The sequence below is a fragment of the Gymnoscopelus braueri genome (assembly GCF_963280865.1).
Source record: "Gymnoscopelus braueri genome assembly, chromosome: 20".
Classification (NCBI taxonomy): Eukaryota; Metazoa; Chordata; class Actinopteri; order Myctophiformes; family Myctophidae; genus Gymnoscopelus; species Gymnoscopelus braueri.
Genome location: NC_137622.1, coordinates 4,640,590 through 4,658,244, shown reverse-complemented (window position 1 = coordinate 4,658,244; position 17,655 = coordinate 4,640,590). Strand labels below are relative to the sequence as shown.

Here is a 17,655-nt window from a genome sequence, read left to right as displayed (position 1 = left end):
ACCAACCTGTTGCACCACATGTGGGCTCATTTACAAGTGATGTTGTGGAAAGTGGCAGACCACCAAGCAAGCTCCACCTGACAAGTCGTTTGATGTCACAAAATTTGGATGGGAGATCCAGGATATTCCTGTTCCTGTCATTGCTAAGGGTGACCCAGCACCGTCAGAGCTATGTGACATGGTGCAATATCAATGTAGGGCACAGAGAGTGAGAAGTACATCACTGATGTACTGTAACTGCTCTGGTGAAGATGGTTACTGATGATATGTTCATGCTACAGATGAGGAGTGATGTCAATAAGGAGGATACTTGTAAGGATGAGGTAGAACAGGATGTGGGTTGGAGAATACAGATGTAGTTGCAAAAGATAAATATTTGCCTTAGATTATATCATTTTACATTCAGGTTATTATGAATACCAGTTCTTGTGACATGTTAATGACACTTTTCACAAAACAAATTGAATGAAAGTTCATCAAGTTGTTTCCATTTGTTGTTCTCCCAGAGGTCAAATTTAACCTTGACCTGACCTTTGACATGATTGACCTGATATTTAAAAAAAACAGGAATGGATTCTACACATGAAAACCCTAAAAAAAAGAGGTATTACACAGAGGTATTCTAAGACAAGCGGATTACAAGTAAAAAATGGCCAGGCGTGTGTTTAGTGGCCATTTTGGATATTTTCTTACACACTTGCACTATATTCTGTTTATTGAATTTCATAATACATTTCCTTAGAATCTATGTATGTAAACATGGTTTTAAATCTTTAGGTAATTTACAAAGGAACCCTTTGTGTTCCATCTTTCATTAAAACCGAAGTACATCTTATGTCACATATAGTCACTATGTTGTCACTGCCTGTAATAGAAAAATATTCTAGATATGCTAATTTTAACAACCTTTCTGAACAATATATAGTCTGAGCTTTATCCCAACCATTTTTCAGAGAGAGAGGGTCAATAAAAAGAGAGAACCATCAGTTTTAAGTAGAATGCTTCATTCGGATTTTGAAAACTGTGTTTTGGCTTGTGGTTATAAAAGGAGTGATAACACACAGATAGCTACCACCGATGCAAGGCTATCACATTTTTCCTAGCTCTAGGGGTGTATACCTACCCAAAAATCACTATGAGAATTATTCCCCCCAGATGGTAGTGATGACCCCATATTTGTGTGCGCAGTTTCGCTGCAATCAAGCCAACGGTGCGGGAGATTAGCTGTTCACAGACGGACGGACACACACACGGACGGACACAAGGACAGACACACACACACGGGCGGACGGGGTGCAAAACACACTCTCTCGCCATGCCTTTCGACCTGGCGAAGACAATAAACTGTAAAGTAAGAGAAGGTCCGAACACCATTTTAATGCTCAGTAGGAAAAAAAACATTTCGGCCTTCACGGCCTTCGCCAAGTTCCTGGCTAAGGCTGTAAAGGCCGGAACGTTGTTTTTTTACCGCCTTATTGCCTCCGCCAGGCCGAAAGGTATGGCGAGAGAGTATGTTTTGCACCCCGTCCATCCGTCTATCCGTCCGTGTGTGTCCGTCCGTGTGTGTCCGTGTGTGTGTGTCGGTCCGTCTGTGAACAGCTTATCTCCCGCACCGTTGGCTTGATCGCAGCAAAACTGTGCACACACAAGACCTGGATGACAATTCAGAACCTCTGCCCCAAATTGTTCACATGGGCCTGTTATAGCGCCACCAGGAGGCCGCTTTTTGCCAAACATATTTTTGGACAATACTCCTACAGGTTTTGTCCAAACGTCAGGCAAATCGGTACACAGTATCTCTATAGTCATGAAACAAAACGGGTTTTGAACTTAGACCACCAATAGAGACGAGCTGTAATTCTGTTTTCCTATTGGCTGAGCTTTTAAAAGACATAACTCCAGTTTGCAGCATGCTACCGTCTACACACTTGGTTTGTGGACTTAGGGATAGGGATGGGCTGTAATTGCTTAAGCCTCGTCCCTTCTGTCTTCCTATTGGCTAGGCTTTAAACAGCCATAACGCCAGTTCCCGGCATGCTACAGGTCTCAAACTTGGTGGGTGGTCCCACAGACTTCCAATTACATCACTAACGACCATTTGTGTTTTTTCACGTCCTATTTCCGGTTTGTCTGATTGCCTTGAAACTTCACCCACACACTCTGTGAGGGGTGTGGAGTACAATGGTGCAACCCGGAAGTGGATCTGTTCACTTCTTTTACCAAGTAGTGGTCGTAGAGACCCAAAACTCTGCCTACGTTTATGGGTACGAGGAATCCATTGATAAAGACCAGAAGTCAACCCCACCACCGGAAGTGGGTCCAATTGCATTTTTCCCCCACTATAATCATCTATTTGACCCTACCTCCCGAACAAAAGGTCGCACAGACTTAGCGAGCTGCAGGAACACTTAACATTTCTTAGAAATGTTGTTTCTAGTTGTATGTTACAATCTATTTCACTGTGATAAATGTAAGTTTTGGCTTGTACCACCTTGCCTTTGTTGCATCCCTACAGTCCAAACGGGACGCCTTCCCAAGGAACGGTCCTTTATGCATTGTACAATATTCAGCCCTCAGTAAGGAGTTTGAACGCACCATTAAAAAATATTGGTACATCCTCAGCAGTGCCAAAATTGGCACAACTTTCAAAGGCATGCCGAGAGTTGTCTACAAACGTCCTCCTAATATAAGACAAATGGTTGTTAAAATAAGATCTCATCCCTAAAATGCCAGAATCCTCTTTTTTTGACTCAAATCCCCGGGGGCAATTACAAACGCGACCATTGCACACAGTGCAATTTTACCACAAAGAGCCACACATTTACACACCCACTCACAAGGAAATATTGCGATGTCAAGGGCACTATAACATGCACAACCAAACATTTTATATACCTGCTAAAATGCCCAGGCGGTCTAAGATATATTGGTAAGACCAACAGGGCGCATTTCTTAACATAGAAGCAGCATTCTAAACCAAGATCAAAAGAGCCCAGTTGCAATGCACTTCATGTCCGCTAGGGGATCTATGTCCCTAAAGGAATGAACGAGGACCTTCCAATCAACCACTTTTTATAATGTAACCATTTATAATTTGTTTTGCTCAAGATAAAATGACCTGAATATATTGAAATATTTTTTTTCTATAGATTGTATTAATCATGCTGTCCATTTCTGTTTTTCCACTGTTGTTTTGTGGATATGTAAATGTTGAACACTATCTATTAGATTTTTTGACCTGATTACCCTGTTGTGTTGTTGCACCCACTGATTGATAACGTGACCTGTGGGTGTCTATTTAAGAGGGTGAGGTACACACATCTCGAGTTTGACCCAATGAAGAGCCTGGGCTCGAACCGTTGTAAATTACGTTGGAGCAGATCAGTGTGCACGTTTATTATTTTTCTTCTTGTTACTTTCCAACCCAGCACCTCAACCAAGTGACGTGCGTATTCTATTAGTTTTTGTAACACTCATTTTAAGAAATGAGTGTGTGTGTGTGTGTGTGTGTAAAGTGAATGTATTTGTATTGTCACCCTCTGTTTAGGTAAACTATACGTATATTTGCAATGGGTTTACATAATGGTATAGTGGACATGTGAGTTGGACCCAGAATTTAAACCTCACAATAAAAGGTATTGACAAGACAAAGTAATGACTACAAGAAAAAACAACATTTTGTTGCCACCTTTATTGAATACAATGGGTCATATTTTATGACTTTTTGAATACAATGGGTAATATTTTATGACTTTTTGAATACAATGGGTCAATATTTTATGACTTTTTGAATACAATGGGTCATATTTTATGACTTTTTGAATACAATGGGTCAATATTTTATGACTTTTTGAATACAATGGGTCATATCTTATGACTTTTTGAATACAATGGGTCATATTTTATGACTTTGTACGGTGACTTGAATTGGAGAACTTATACAGCAGCTTCTTTTCCCTGTAACAATAGGAAAAAATGTTTTAGTACAACATGAATCTTTAGTTAAATCTTAGTTGAAGATGATGAACCTTCAGTTCATATTGCACATGTATTACCTTGGAGTCACGACTTTTAGCTCTCATCTTGTTGACCTGGCCTTCAGCGATGTCAGCACGCTCTTCAGCCTCCTCCAGCTCATGCTGAACCTTTCTGCACTTGGACAGGTGAGTGTTGGCAGCTTCCTCCTACAATATGATAGAGATGATTCACAGCCTCAATGTTTGAAAAGAGCATCTTAAGTACAGTCCAACATAGACTATAGAATTTCAGGAATGTGTGGTTGTGAATAATACATGTTCATGAGTGCACTGTTCATGAATGAGCCTCGACAGGTTCTCATTGGAATGGAAATCATGGCTGTGTTCTTGTTCGGCACCCGGAGCCAAATTCCAGCTCATAGGAAACTAAATCTATTGCTTTCTGTAGTCCATTTTGGAAATGTACTTTTACCATTATGCCTGAAACACAGCATGTGTGCATTGCTTTTCTTTCAGCACCCATGTTACAGTAACAGGACAGAGCTTCCACAACACCCTTGTGTACAGTGCAGTGCAGTTCTGCGGTGCGCATGCCATACTGCAGAAGAAAGGCAAGCTAGAGATTATGTGTACTGCTCGTAGAAAGCAGCAAGATGGGCACTGAAAAATGCTCTGCAGTTGGTCACATTGGCATAATACCAGCATTATTTTTACGTAACTGATTCCTATTATTCCTTAGTTACACTATGACAACAACACTAAGCCCATGGCAACCACAACACAAATTGCATCACTAAGTATATATGTCTTACCGCTTCCTCAGCCTGCCTCTTGTAGCCCTTCACCTTCATCTGCAGCTTGTCTACCAGATCCTGAAGCCTGCCAAGATTCTTCTTGTCCTCTTCAGTCTGAAGTGAGAGTGAATTTATAACATTAGTCGTACGTTCATGCAATCTATTCATTTTGTCAATGGCATGATGGTCATTAAAGTGAACATGATTTACAGTACCTGGTATGTCAGCTCCTTCACTCTCCTCTCGTACTTGCGGACACCTTTAATAGCATCTGCTCCACCTCTCTGTGCAGAGTCGACCTCTCCCTCCAGTTCACGCACCTTCACAATTGAATTATACATTATCAAATGATTTCTTCTCATTTCATTGACCATAACCCGTGGTGAAGTAAACTACATCTTACCCTAGACTCCAGTTTCTGGAGCTGCTTCTTGCCTCCCTTCATAGCCAGGTTCTCCGCCTCATCCAGACGATGCTGCAGGTCCTTGACTGTGACCTCCAGGTTCTTCTTCATCCTCTCCAGGTGAGAACTAGTGTCCTGTTCCTTCTTCAGCTCCTCGGCCATCATAGCAGCCTGGAAAGTCATTTTTGTAAAATTTAAAATATGTTGTCCCACAAGGAAAACAATGATAATGCTGCATCACACCACACACTTGCCTAGAAAATCACAATATACAAACATGGTACATAGATTATACTTAACCACACCATAGCATTCACATGTGAGAAAATAGCTCAAGGTAATAAACAGATACTGTCATAAGACCAGAAGGAAACAAACCAGGTATAAGTAATAAAATCACATCATCTTAGTACTCGTCAAATTCAGTAGTACAACTACTTGCTGTTGGTATTAAATATCTTGATGGAGGATGGAATGAATAGATTAGATTATTGTACCAGTTCAGTCTGCACTGTAGCATTCTGAACCGTCTGCCTGAAGCTAGCGCCTCAGAATGCCGGGTTCATAATGTACTGTGTCTCCCTGAACACATATTTCTGATGTAAAGACTGTAAATAGTGATGTTCCTTTTCTCGCTATGATCTTCATCATGGATGTTTGAACAAGACGTGTGTGTGTGTGTGTGTGTGTGTGTGTGTGTGCGTGTGTGTGTGCGTGCGTGTGCGTGTGTGTGTGTGTGTGTATGTGTAGGGGCTGTTGTGTAAGGGGTTAACACCAGTGTCGTGTGAGAGCCAATGAGAACGCTTCATATACAACGTACATGTCATGTGATCATATGCCGGCTTGATGTGAAGTAAACTGAACAGAACCTCTCTCTCTGCCTCGTTATTATTAGACTAGGATAATAACGTAACATGGTGTCAGAATAAAGTAGACATTAAGGAAAGTGTCTGGAGTCTTCCGCCTCCGAGTGAGAAGTGGAACGCTGCCGCAAGTCTGCAAGAGGAACGGACGGAGCGAGTGGCAACAACAGCTAACGTTATGGGCTAACTGGAGCTAAGGAAGCTAACAGTGTCCACAGAGGAAAGCCATAACAAAACACGACGAAAGACACGTCGGGAAACGAACGAAAACAACGACCGGGAGGTTGTGATAATGTAACATAAAAGTTAAAGTGAAAAAAAGAAAGTTTGAAAAAAAAAAAAAAAAAAAAGTTTTGAAAAAAAAAAAAAAGGAGAGAAAATGGACGGAGACGGCCAGGCGGCGCCAGCAGCACCAGTAGCAGTAGCTGCTGCAACTCCAGTAAGCAGTGTGCAACTGACTCCACCAGGCAAGTTTGAATTCAATGATGCAAATGAATGGCCAAAGTGGATAAGGCGTTTTGAACGCTTCAGAATAGCTTCAAGCCTGGATAAACAGTCACAAGAGTATCAAGTGAACACATTGATGTACACACTAGGGGATGAAGCTGAAGACATACTGAATGTCCTGCCCTTGGATGATAATCAGAGAAAGTCTTATGAAGATGTGAAAAAGGCTTTTGAGAAACACTGTGTGAGCAAGAAGAATATTATTTTTGAGCGTGCACGTTTCAACAGGCGCAACCAGGAGCCTGGAGAAAGTGCTGAGGTATTTATTACTGCTGTCCATAGCCTAGCTGAGCACTGTAATTTTGGACATCTCAGAGAAGAACTCATTAGAGACAGGATTGTCGTTGGTCTCAGAGATGCAAAACTGTCTGAGTCATTACAGATGGACTCTGAACTGACATTACAGAAAACTGTTGCTAAAGTGCGCCACAGTGAGGAAATAAAAAAGCAGCAGCCAATGCTGCGTGGCAGCTTAAATGACAGACAGTCAGACAACCTGGATGCAATAAATGCAAGGCGTTGGACACAGAGAGGCCCAAAAGGACAAAAATACAGCTCACAAGCCAAGCCTGAAAATACATACAATGACACGGGATGTGGACGTTGTGGACATGCTACAAAGCACCCCTGGAAGGATTGCCCTGCAAAAGAGGCAGAATGTCGCAAATGTAAACGAAAAGGACATTATGCCCGCAAATGCCGGTCAGCCGGTGGCATCGATGACATCACAGAGGACTATTCAGACGATGGAGAAGAAATTGCCTTTCTAGGAGAGGTGATAATTGACATGGACAATGTTGAACATGAGTGGAGAGAAGCTCTGGAACTGAATGGTGAGACAATTGAATTTAAAATAGACACTGGAGCTGGAGTTACAGCTATTCCGGGCCACCAATACTCCAAAAAGAAGCATGGGGCATTACAGCCACCAAAAATACCCCTGTATGGTCCAGGCAGGCAGCGCCTGGATGTGCAGGGACACTTCAAAGGAAGACTGGAGATAAGGAATAAGACAACAGAACAGGATATCTACGTGGTGGCCAAGCTGATGACACCACTGCTGGGGCTTCCAGCCATTGAGGCCTTGACACTAGTGAAAAGAGTGCACACAGTTCACGTGGGTGAAGATGTCATGAAGAAATACCCCATGGTGTTCAAAGGGCTGGGAAAGCTGAAAGACCCATATAAAATTGAACTGGAACCAGGGGCCACACCACATGCTCTGTCTGCACCACGTCGAGTTCCCCTGCCACTGCGGGATAAAGTGAGGACAGAATTGGATCGCATGGAAGCGATGGGTGTGATATCGAAGGTCACTGAACCCACTCCATGGTGTGCAGGCCTAGTGGTTGTACCAAAAGGGAAATTAAAGGACAAACTGAGGCTGTGTGTGGATTTGACGCCCCTTAATAAGTGGGTCAAGCGAGAGAGACATATCCTGCCAGCTGTGGACCACACACTAGCCATGCTCACAGGAGCAAAAGTATTCACCAAATTGGATGCCACGTCAGGGTTTTGGCAAATTCCCTTGACTGAAGACAGTGCTCTTCTAACCACTTTCATAACCCCATTCGGTCGCTATTGTTTCAACAGGCTGCCGTTTGGGATCTCCTCAGCCCCAGAACACTTCCAGCGACGGATGACACAGATGCTGGAGGGCTGTGAAGGAACAGTATGCCACGCCGATGACATATTGGTGTTTGGCCAGGATCAGGCTGAACATGATGGCAGACTGCACCAAGTTCTCAAGAGACTGAGACATGAAGGGCTAACTCTAAATAAGGAAAAATGTGAGTTTGCCAGGAGCAAAATAATGTTCCTCGGACATCGTATCACCACAGAGGGAGTCAACCCGGACCCAAGCAAGGTAAAAGCCATACTGGAAATGCCAGAACCAACCTGTGTTGCTGACATCAGACGAGTGATGGGCATGGCTAATTACCTGGGCAAGTTCCTCCCTCACCTCTCATCATTCACACGACCTCTGAAAGATCTTCTGTCTGAGAAGACAGAATGGTGTTGGGGAGCACCGCAGCGGGAGGCTTTTCAGAAGCTGAAGACAGAACTCAGCTCAGCCAAAGTCCTTGCTGTATACTCACCCAGTGCAGAGACACGCGTGTCAGCCGACGCGTCGTCCTTCGGTCTTGGAGCCGTTATGGTCCAGAAACAGCCAGAGAGCGGTGACTGGAAACCAGTTGTATTCATCTCCAGAGGTTTGTCTGATGCAGAGAAACATTACGCTCAGATTGAGAAGGAAGCACTAGCAGTAACCTGGTCATGTGAGCGCCTGCAGTCGTACCTGCTTGGCATGAGGTTCACCCTCGAAACGGATCACAAACCTCTGCTGCCATTACTAAGTACTAAGGCGCTGGACGCGCTCCCTCCTCGAGTCCTGAGATTCCGCTTGAGACTGTTGAAATTCACTTATGACATTGTACATGTGCCTGGAAAGCAGCTCATTACTGCAGACACATTATCACGAGCACCAGTGGAGCACACAGCCACTCAAGCAGAGAAAGAGCTAGAAGCAGATGTCCAGATTTTTGTGGATGCAATCATACAGTCTCTTCCTGCTACTGAAGCTAGACTGCAGCAGCTTGCAGAGAAGCAGAAAGAAGACCGCATCTGCAGTTCACTAATCCGCTACTGTCGTACAGAGTGGCCTGAAAAAGTCCACCTGTCACCTGAAATGGGACCTTACTGGAAGGAGAGACAAAATCTGTCCATGGCTGGAGATCTTCTCCTGAAAGGACAAAGGATCGTCATCCCCAGCTCATTGAGGGAAGAAATGCTCAACGTCCTCCATCAGGGCCACCAAGGCATAGTCAAGTGCCGTGCCAGGGCCCGTCAATCGGTCTGGTGGCCAGGACTTTCAGCTGACATTTGCCAGAAAGTTGCAAGATGTCTCTTATGCACCCAACATAGAACAACACAGAGAGAGCCCCTGCTGACAACACCTGTACCTGAGAGACCATGGCAACGTGTAGGGACAGACTTATTCATCTGGGACAAGAAGACCTACCTTGTAGCAGTTGATTATTTCTCCCGTTACATTGAAGTTGCCCACCTCAATGTTGCAACAGCCAACACAGTCATAGCAGCTCTAAAGAACATATTTTGCAGGCACGGGGTTCCGGAATTTCTTATGTCTGATAATGGGCCACAGTATGCATGTGCTCTCTTCACAGACTTTGCCAGTGAGTACGGATTCACTCACATCACAAGCAGCCCACGGTACCCCCAAGCAAATGGAGAAGCGGAGCGGGCCGTGGCCACAGTCAAGGGCTTGTGGAAGGAAGGAGGGGATTGTGCTAAAGCTCTGCTCAGTTATAGAGCCACCCCTCTGGAGAATGGCTATTCTCCAGCACAGCTCCTCATGGGGAGACAACTACGGACCACTCTACCTCAGGTAACCAAAGCCTTGTCTCCAAAATGGCCCAACATCAAACAGTTCCGCAGCATGGAGATGCAAGCGAAGAGGAAACAAGAGCAACTCTACAACAACCGCCACAGAGCGCACACTCAGCCAGAACTGCGCCCAGGTCAGAGTGTGTGGATCACCACAGAAAACACCCACGGGACAGTCATACAACCGACAGCAGCCCCAAGGTCATACCTCGTCAGAACAGAGAATGGACTGTTGAGAAGAACCAGTACGCACCTGCGTGCAACTCATCAGCCACCATCTGACACACACACACACACTCCAGTGGTCACAGACTCTGGTAGTGCTGCCAACACTGCAGGTGACCCACACGCCACACCACACTATGTCACAAGCTCAGGGAGACACTCCCGTCCACCCAAGAGACTGGACTTATAAAGATACAACGCTGTGATTAAAAAAAAAAAAAGAAAAGGAAAAAGAAAGGAAAAGAAGAAATGTTGATGCATTGTAAAAGTACAAAGAACAGTTGAAATTGCATTTGGGTTTAAAGTAATTGCATGTGTATTATTGATGCCAAGTTACTGGTTCAGAAGATTTGCAAGTTGATGTTTATTGTTGAAAAAAATAAGAGGTATTTTGTTGATTGTTCATTGCTAAAATAACAGGAATGTTTCTTACCTAAAAGGGGGAGATGTTGTGTAAGGGGTTAACACCAGTGTCGTGTGAGAGCCAATGAGAACGCTTCATATACAACGTACATGTCATGTGATCATATGCCGGCTTGATGTGAAGTAAACTGAACAGAACCTCTCTCTCTGCCTCGTTATTATTAGACTAGGATAATAACGTAACAGGGGCGTCAATCTGTCAGGCTGGGGGGGGTCCCTCGTGCGCTTCACGCACGGCCGCCGAAATAACCAAAATGTTGGTTATATGGCGGATTTGGGGGGTTTCTTTCTTGGATTTTGGTTACTTTATTTCGGTTTTAGGGTTAGGTTAGGGTTATGTTATTTTGCCGAATTTTACTGATTTAATATAAAAAATACTATTTTAACATTCATTTTTTATTATTCTAAATGACTTGGGGATGAGTAGCCCTGATCACCTCAAGGCAAAACACAGGCCGAGGCACAGCCAACTGCCAAGTAGGAGTAACATAAAATGTATTTTACCCACCACTGGCTGGGTAAAATAAACAGGAATTGAGCATCAACCATCTACGATTATCAATAGCTACTGTAAACTAAAGTATAACGAATAGGTTTGGCACAGAGGCTTGTGAGTTTTCTTCAGAACATGAAGTTTGCTTTATATTAACTTAGTACACAGTACTTGCATAATACATGGTACTTTGGATCTGATGGATAGGGTTCTGTGCATACTGCAGTCCATTTGGAAACACTGGACCCTACCTGGTCGTAGTGTCACTGTTGCCTGGGCTGGTCCAGGTCCATTGCATTGCTCCTAACATTATCCCAAAAAAATCCTTTGATCACTGATGACCGACATTCTCCGTGTCCTCCTCTTCACTTCGGTTTTGGTCAGTCCATTCTCCTAACATTATCAGAATGGCAGCTGCTAAATCCTTTGATCTCTGATGACCGTAACATTCTCCATATCCTCCTCTTCAATACCTTTGGTTTTGGTCAAACTACCCCCCAACTTGGAAGCACCAGGAGGTTGTTTGTTTATAATTATACACTACGAATCCTTGGATTTGATGATAAACTCCCATTAGTTTGAGTCGTGGCGGGGGTCTATCACTCTCTGTTTCTTTTTCCTCGGTAGCTTTCACTGTTTTAAAATACTTGCTTAAATCTGCACACTTTGCAGCTAGCACAGATAGCTCTTGTATCCTCTCGTGTCTCGTTATGTTGTTGAGCTCTTTCCCCAAATTCTACTTGTAAACAAACCGGTGAAAAACCACATGTTGGATGTTGCTGTGTGGCCGGTGTCACTGTTTACAATACAAGAACGCATCGTCCCAAAAGTGTGTTTTGGGGCGAGTGTTTTCACCGTGCAGTGAGGAAGAATGCGGTGCGTTGGACCAAACCATTTTGGGATTTACACGGGGGGGGGGGGGATAAATTAGTGTTTATTAGTGCATGTCATGATTTCAAAAGCGGGTTCGGATTCTATTAACTTAAATTAAAAAAGTATTTTTGAATTATCCTAAATTACTTGGGGGGGGGTCCAATCTGACTTGGGGGGGTCCAATTTGAAGCTAGGGGGGGACAAAACCCCCCCGTCCCCCCCGGGATTGACGCTCATGTGTGTGTGTATGAATGAGTGTAGTGGCCGTCTTCTTCACGTTGGTTGCGAGTTGCGACTACCTCACTTTTTTCCTCTGCTTTTTATTAACCGTTTCTTGACCAAAACATATTTCTTCTGTTTTTGTTTGCCAATGCACGACCCCAACGGCACCTACCCGCGACCCCACTTTTTGTCGCTGTATTGTATGTTATTATTAAGCATGCTATAAGGATGTCTAATTGTCCTGGTATATTGGACAAGGGGCGGACATCCTAACTTACATCAGTGATGGCTTTCTTGGCCTTCTCATCAGCATTCCTTGCTTCTGAAACACTGTCATCCACTTCACCTTGGTCCTGGATCAGGTCACTCTCAAGTTTCTTCTTGGTGCCCAAAAGGCTTGTGTTCTAAAATAAAGATCCAGTTTAACAATGTAAGTACGCGTGACTTGTATGTTAAATATTTATGTTTACAGTTTTCCATTGACTTACCTGAGAATTCAACAGGCCAGCACGTTCACTAGCATCCACCAGTTCTTGTTCAGCCAATTTGCGGCCTCTCTCTGTCTGTTCCAGAGCCACTCTCAGCTCCTCGATCTCCAAGACCATGAGGCCGTTCCTACGCTCCACCATGGCAGCTTGCTCTTTCAGATCTTCTTGGTTTCTGACAGCATCGTCAAGGTGCAGTTGGGCATCCTAAAGATAAATCACATTTGAGGTGGTCATGTTAACTCTTTAACTGCCAAAAACGGGAATTCCCGTCCGATGGCTCTATGGCTATCATGGCCAATGACGGAATGACGAAAATATGAAAAAAATCTCAAAGGAACTAGGAGATAACGCTATCCAAAAAATTGCTGCTCCATTCACTTCAATGTTAAAAAACAAACAGAGGAAAAATGCACCTTTTTCCTGGCACTGGGACGACACAGTCTGAAATAAGTCTGGCAGTGAAAGAGTTAAGAGAAACGTCAGAATGTGACCATTCATTGTTCAGAGCAGCTCCATCGTTTTTATATTTGTCTAACTACTATGATTTGCACCTTAAGCTGTCCCTGGACGTTCCTCAGCTGCTTCTGGGCTTCAGCAGCCTGGCGGTTGGAGTGACTCAGCTGAACCTCCATCTCGTTCAGGTCTCCCTCCATCTTCTTCTTGATCCTCATGGCATCGTTCCTGCTCCTGACCTCAGAGTCCAGATTGTTCTGCATGGAGTCAATCACCCTCTGGCTGTTCCTCTTGATCCCCTCCATCTCTTCGTCCTTCTCTGCCAGCTTCCTGTCCACCTCACCCTTGATCTGGTTGAGCTCCAGCTGGACACGAAGAATCTTGGACTCCTCGTGCTCCAGAGTACCCTAAAATGTAAAACAGGATCAAAAGGTTGTAGGACCTTTTAATATAACATTGATAATAAACTGCTACATTGTTTGAATACATTGTATTGACAGAAATCCAAGATATAGACAATTGCATTCTTCATCTAGAACCTAAAGGTTTTTACCTCGGCTTCCTCCAGGGCTGTCTGGATCTCTGACTTCTCTGTCTCCGTCTGTTTCTTGGACTTCTCCAGCTCATGGATGCTCTTTCCAGTCTCACCGATCTGTTCAGTCAGGTCTGAGATCTCCTCTGCAGTTGATTGAAAATAGTCATTTGGGAACTTTTCAATCAGCAATTGCATTTGAATTAAGTTGGTGTAGCCTAATCCACTTATTGATCTTGAAAATGTAATGAATTTATTACTGTTATTAAAAATAAATGTGTAGAGAAAAAAACTCACGTTGCAGGTTCTTGTTCTCACGCTTCATGGTCTCCAGGTGGTCCAGAGACTCCTCATAGGAATTCTTCATCTTAAACATCTCAGTGCTGAGAGATCGAGCCTCTTTCTGAGCTCCTTCCAGCTCTGCCTGTCCCTCTTCATATTTCTGCTTCCAGTCTGCCAAGACCTGCACACCATTTGTAATGAAATGTGTCATTTACCTCCACTTTAAGGACCTGCACACCATTTGTAATGACATGTGTCATTTACCTCCACTTTAAGGACCTGCACACCATTTGTAATGACATCTCATTTACCCCACTTTAAGGAGGAATATTTAGTTTTAAAATGATGAATGTCAAAGCACCTTATCAAAGTTCCTCTGTTTCTTGTCAAGGTTGGCAGCCAAACCATTGGCCCTCTCCACATCAATCATGAGGTCTTCCACTTCACCCTGGAGTCTCTGTTTGGTTTTCTCCAGAGAGGCGCACTTGGAATTCACAGCCTCGATTTGCTCCTCAGCTTCCTGAAGACGCTGAGCGAGCTTCTTCCTGTTGGTCGGTTTTGAATGGAATCAAATTATATTGTGGGCAGTATTTTGTATAGTGAGTGGTGCCTGATAGTGTAAAACATTGGTTCCCCCCAGGGGTACTTGGGAGGATGGGTGTTCCAGGGGGTCCACAGCAAAATGTATTAATACAACATCTCAATCATTTTAACCACTTTATCTATTTATACGTTGGCTGTTGAAAAATAGCAGATATTCAAGCTCACAACGTGTGAATTCCTGCTATTTTGATCATTATTGAAAAATCTTGAAAGTGTTTGAAAAATGTAGAATCATCTTTTCTGCTGGGGGGTCCGTAGCACAAAAAGGGGGGTCCGCAGCCAAATATCAATCTGTGGGTCCTTGTCACAAAAAGGTTTTTAGAACCACTGGTGTAAAACAATCACTTACTTAGCTTCCTCCAGCTCCTCAGTGCGTTGGACAGCATCAGTCTCATACTTGCTCCTCCACTGACACACCTCAGCGTTGGCCTTGGACATTCCACGCTGCAGTTCAGCCTTGGCCTCCTGTTCCTCCTCAAACTGCTCCCTCAGAAGGTCACAGTCATGGCGAGCTGATTGCACACCATGAGCAAGGGCATTCTTTGCCTGTCAAAAGAAAACAATGCTAAAATAATGTCAGCTGGTTAAAATGACAAAAAGATACACATTAGGACTATTTGTAAAAAAAATCTTACAAAAAAAAAAGCTGTTCCTTACAATTACAATTTAGGCATTTAGCAGACACTCCAATCCAGAGTGACTCAATACATCAAAGGCATAGAAATGGTCATCTAGGATCATACTGTAGGTAAACTAAGAACCTATCATCAGTATAATATACAAAAAAAAAAGGTTAGAAATTGTAATATTTGTTTGAAACATTTTTAACACGTTCACATACATCTTTGTTGAATACGTATCCCTTAAATTCCTGGGATAATTGCCGATAAAAGCACTATCTCTAATTAGGAAATTTGCTGAGGTACGACAAACCATGTAGGCAAAGTAGACTTTACGGTGAACATTTACCGTTTTCTGTCAACAGTCTTGCTCTCTGAGCTGAAACATCATTTATATGGCGAACATTCTCATCACTCTTGGCCTTGATTTCACCAAGTTGGTCCTCAAGGGTGCGGCACATCTTCTCAAGATTTCCCTGTTAATTAACATTGGGACATATTCAATCTATGAAGTAACCTACCTGTATGATCATTGTTTCAGAATTTTCATGTCGATTCATTGTTTGTTACATGAAATGGAAAAGTAAGTCCATATTACACTTTAATAAAGAAAATCAGTCAATCATTCAATCAATCAATGTATTCCCTAATTTCTGGAGGTTTTGGTTCATTGAACCAAGTATTTTGTATTACCTTTGCCTTAGCGACAGCTTCCATGTTGCTGGACAGGTCGTCGATCTCCATCTTGTATTCGCTCTTCTCCTTCTCCAGTTTCTGCTTGACTCTCTGGAGGTTATCGATCTGTTCACCCAGTTCAGCCACGCTGTCGGCCTGTTTCTTACGGAGGCCAGAGGCGGTGGCCTCATGCTGCAGGGTGGACTCTTCAAGGTCACGACGCAGCTTCTGGAACTCAGCCTCACGCTTCTTGTTCATCTCGATCTGAGAGGCGGTGGCTCCACCAGCCTCCTCCAGCCTCTCACTGATCTCTTCAAGTTCCCTGGAGAGGTCAGCTCTCTGCTTCTCAACCTTGGCACGAGCAGCACGCTCTGCCTCGATCTCTTCCTCCAGTTCTTCAATACGAGCCTTTCAAATATATGATTTTAGATTAACATATTAAAATCCTTCTACACTACAAGTACTTATTATTAAGGATTTTACAGACAGGGACAAATAAATACCTGTAGTTCTTTGATCTTCTTCTGCAGCTGGGCCCCCAAAGATTGTTCATCCTCAATCTTACTCAGAAGTTGGCTTGTTTCAAAGTCCTTCCTGTGGAGCACAGTACATCATATTTTAGTGTCAATCTGCATGTATAGACTTGTATCCATGGCATTTAATATTGTTTATTCATTATTATTATTATTATTAGGCAAATTATGAATTAATTATTCATATTCTGGTCCACATTACTTCTTTATTTTCTCATCAGACTGCTGCTTGTCATTCTCCAGGTCCATGATAGATTCCTGGGTCAGTTTCAGATCACCCTCAAGCTTTCTCTTGGCTCTCTCCAGGTCCATGCGGAGCTTCTTCTCTTGCTCTAGAGAACCCTCCAACTACACATAATAGTATTATTGTTCTTATTATTCATTAACAACAATAAACATTAAGTCTGTGTTCACATCTATGAACTCACATCGTCGACTTGCTGTTCCAGCTTGGTCTTGGCCTTGGTCAGAGTGTTGACTTTGTCTTCCTCTGCCTGCAGGTCATCCAGGGTCTGCTGATGTGCCTCTTGGAGGGCTTTCTTCTCCTTGGTCAGTTTAGCAAGTCCTTCATCCTGAGTGGCCATCTCCTCAGTCAGGTTCTTCACCTAAATGAACCCAACATAGACAGTGTTAATAAGTCCTTCATCCTGAGAGGCCATCTCCTCATTCAGGTTCTTCACTAATTAAGAAGAACAGAACTTGTTTTCATGGAATAGATCATTATTACACTCAGTCTCTGTCGGGTGGAAACCTCATTATGTACAAAACAGTTACTTTTAAAGATTCACATCCAAATATTGCAAAAGTAGCAGATCGACAAGCTTGTATAGATCCGCTACTTTTGATGCTTTTGTGTGACGCTGTAGTATGAAGTTCAAAATATGGAGATAGGAGGTTTCTCCCCGACAACGACGACTACTAACCCCAGAGAGTTTATGATCACGAACCTTGTTTTCAGTGGCATGTTTCTCCTTCTCCACTTTGGCCAAGGTGAGCTCCAGGTCATCAATGTCCTTCTTGAGTTCAGAGCATTCGTCTTCCAGCTTCCTCTTCTTGGCGGTCAGTTCCGCGTTGATCTCCTCCTCGTCCTCCAGTCGCTCCGTCGTCTCTTTGACCTTTGCCTCCAACTGGATCTTACTTTTAATAAGACCCTCACATCTCTCCTCAGCATCATTCAATGCTTCATCTCCCTGGTTGTCAATGAAAAAGATAAGTGAGGGAACTTGTTACAGCATTTGTTCTGGGTGAGATATATGAGATTTGTTTTGCAGCTGCATCCTG

The 17,655-nt window shown here is 43.4% G+C and overlaps 3 protein-coding genes across 3 annotated transcripts in view; all 3 read right to left on the bottom strand.

Moving 5' to 3' along the window:
* Positions 1-17,655, bottom strand: part of pcdh18b (protocadherin 18b) — a 413,724-nt gene that overhangs the window by 345,054 nt on the left and 51,015 nt on the right. The gene's annotated exons all lie outside the window — the stretch shown is intronic.
* LOC308076407 (uncharacterized protein) lies at positions 3,690-15,389 on the bottom strand (the record flags this gene model as incomplete). Its single annotated transcript, XM_080416641.1, has 13 exons — positions 3,690-3,957; positions 4,056-4,184; positions 4,790-4,885; positions 4,987-5,091; positions 5,175-5,345; positions 12,467-12,592; positions 12,677-12,880; positions 13,228-13,536; positions 13,683-13,807; positions 13,959-14,124; positions 14,305-14,488; positions 14,896-15,092; positions 15,378-15,389. 13 exons carry the CDS (start codon positions 15,387-15,389, stop codon positions 3,937-3,939), a joined length of 1,845 nt encoding a protein of 614 aa, XP_080272767.1. The 3' UTR covers positions 3,690-3,936.
* Positions 15,499-17,655, bottom strand: part of LOC308076406 (myosin-13-like) — a gene marked incomplete at its 3' end in the record, with an annotated part of 3,768 nt that continues 1,611 nt past the window's right edge. Inside the window, exons 4-9 of the mRNA XM_080416640.1 lie at positions 17,322-17,564; positions 16,803-16,979; positions 16,577-16,722; positions 16,345-16,435; positions 15,860-16,249; positions 15,499-15,642 (exon numbers count right to left, since the gene is read on the bottom strand). Coding sequence (XP_080272766.1) covers positions 15,499-15,642; positions 15,860-16,249; positions 16,345-16,435; positions 16,577-16,722; positions 16,803-16,979; positions 17,322-17,564 — 1,191 coding nt within the window. The remainder of the gene's footprint in view (positions 15,643-15,859; positions 16,250-16,344; positions 16,436-16,576; positions 16,723-16,802; positions 16,980-17,321; positions 17,565-17,655) is intronic.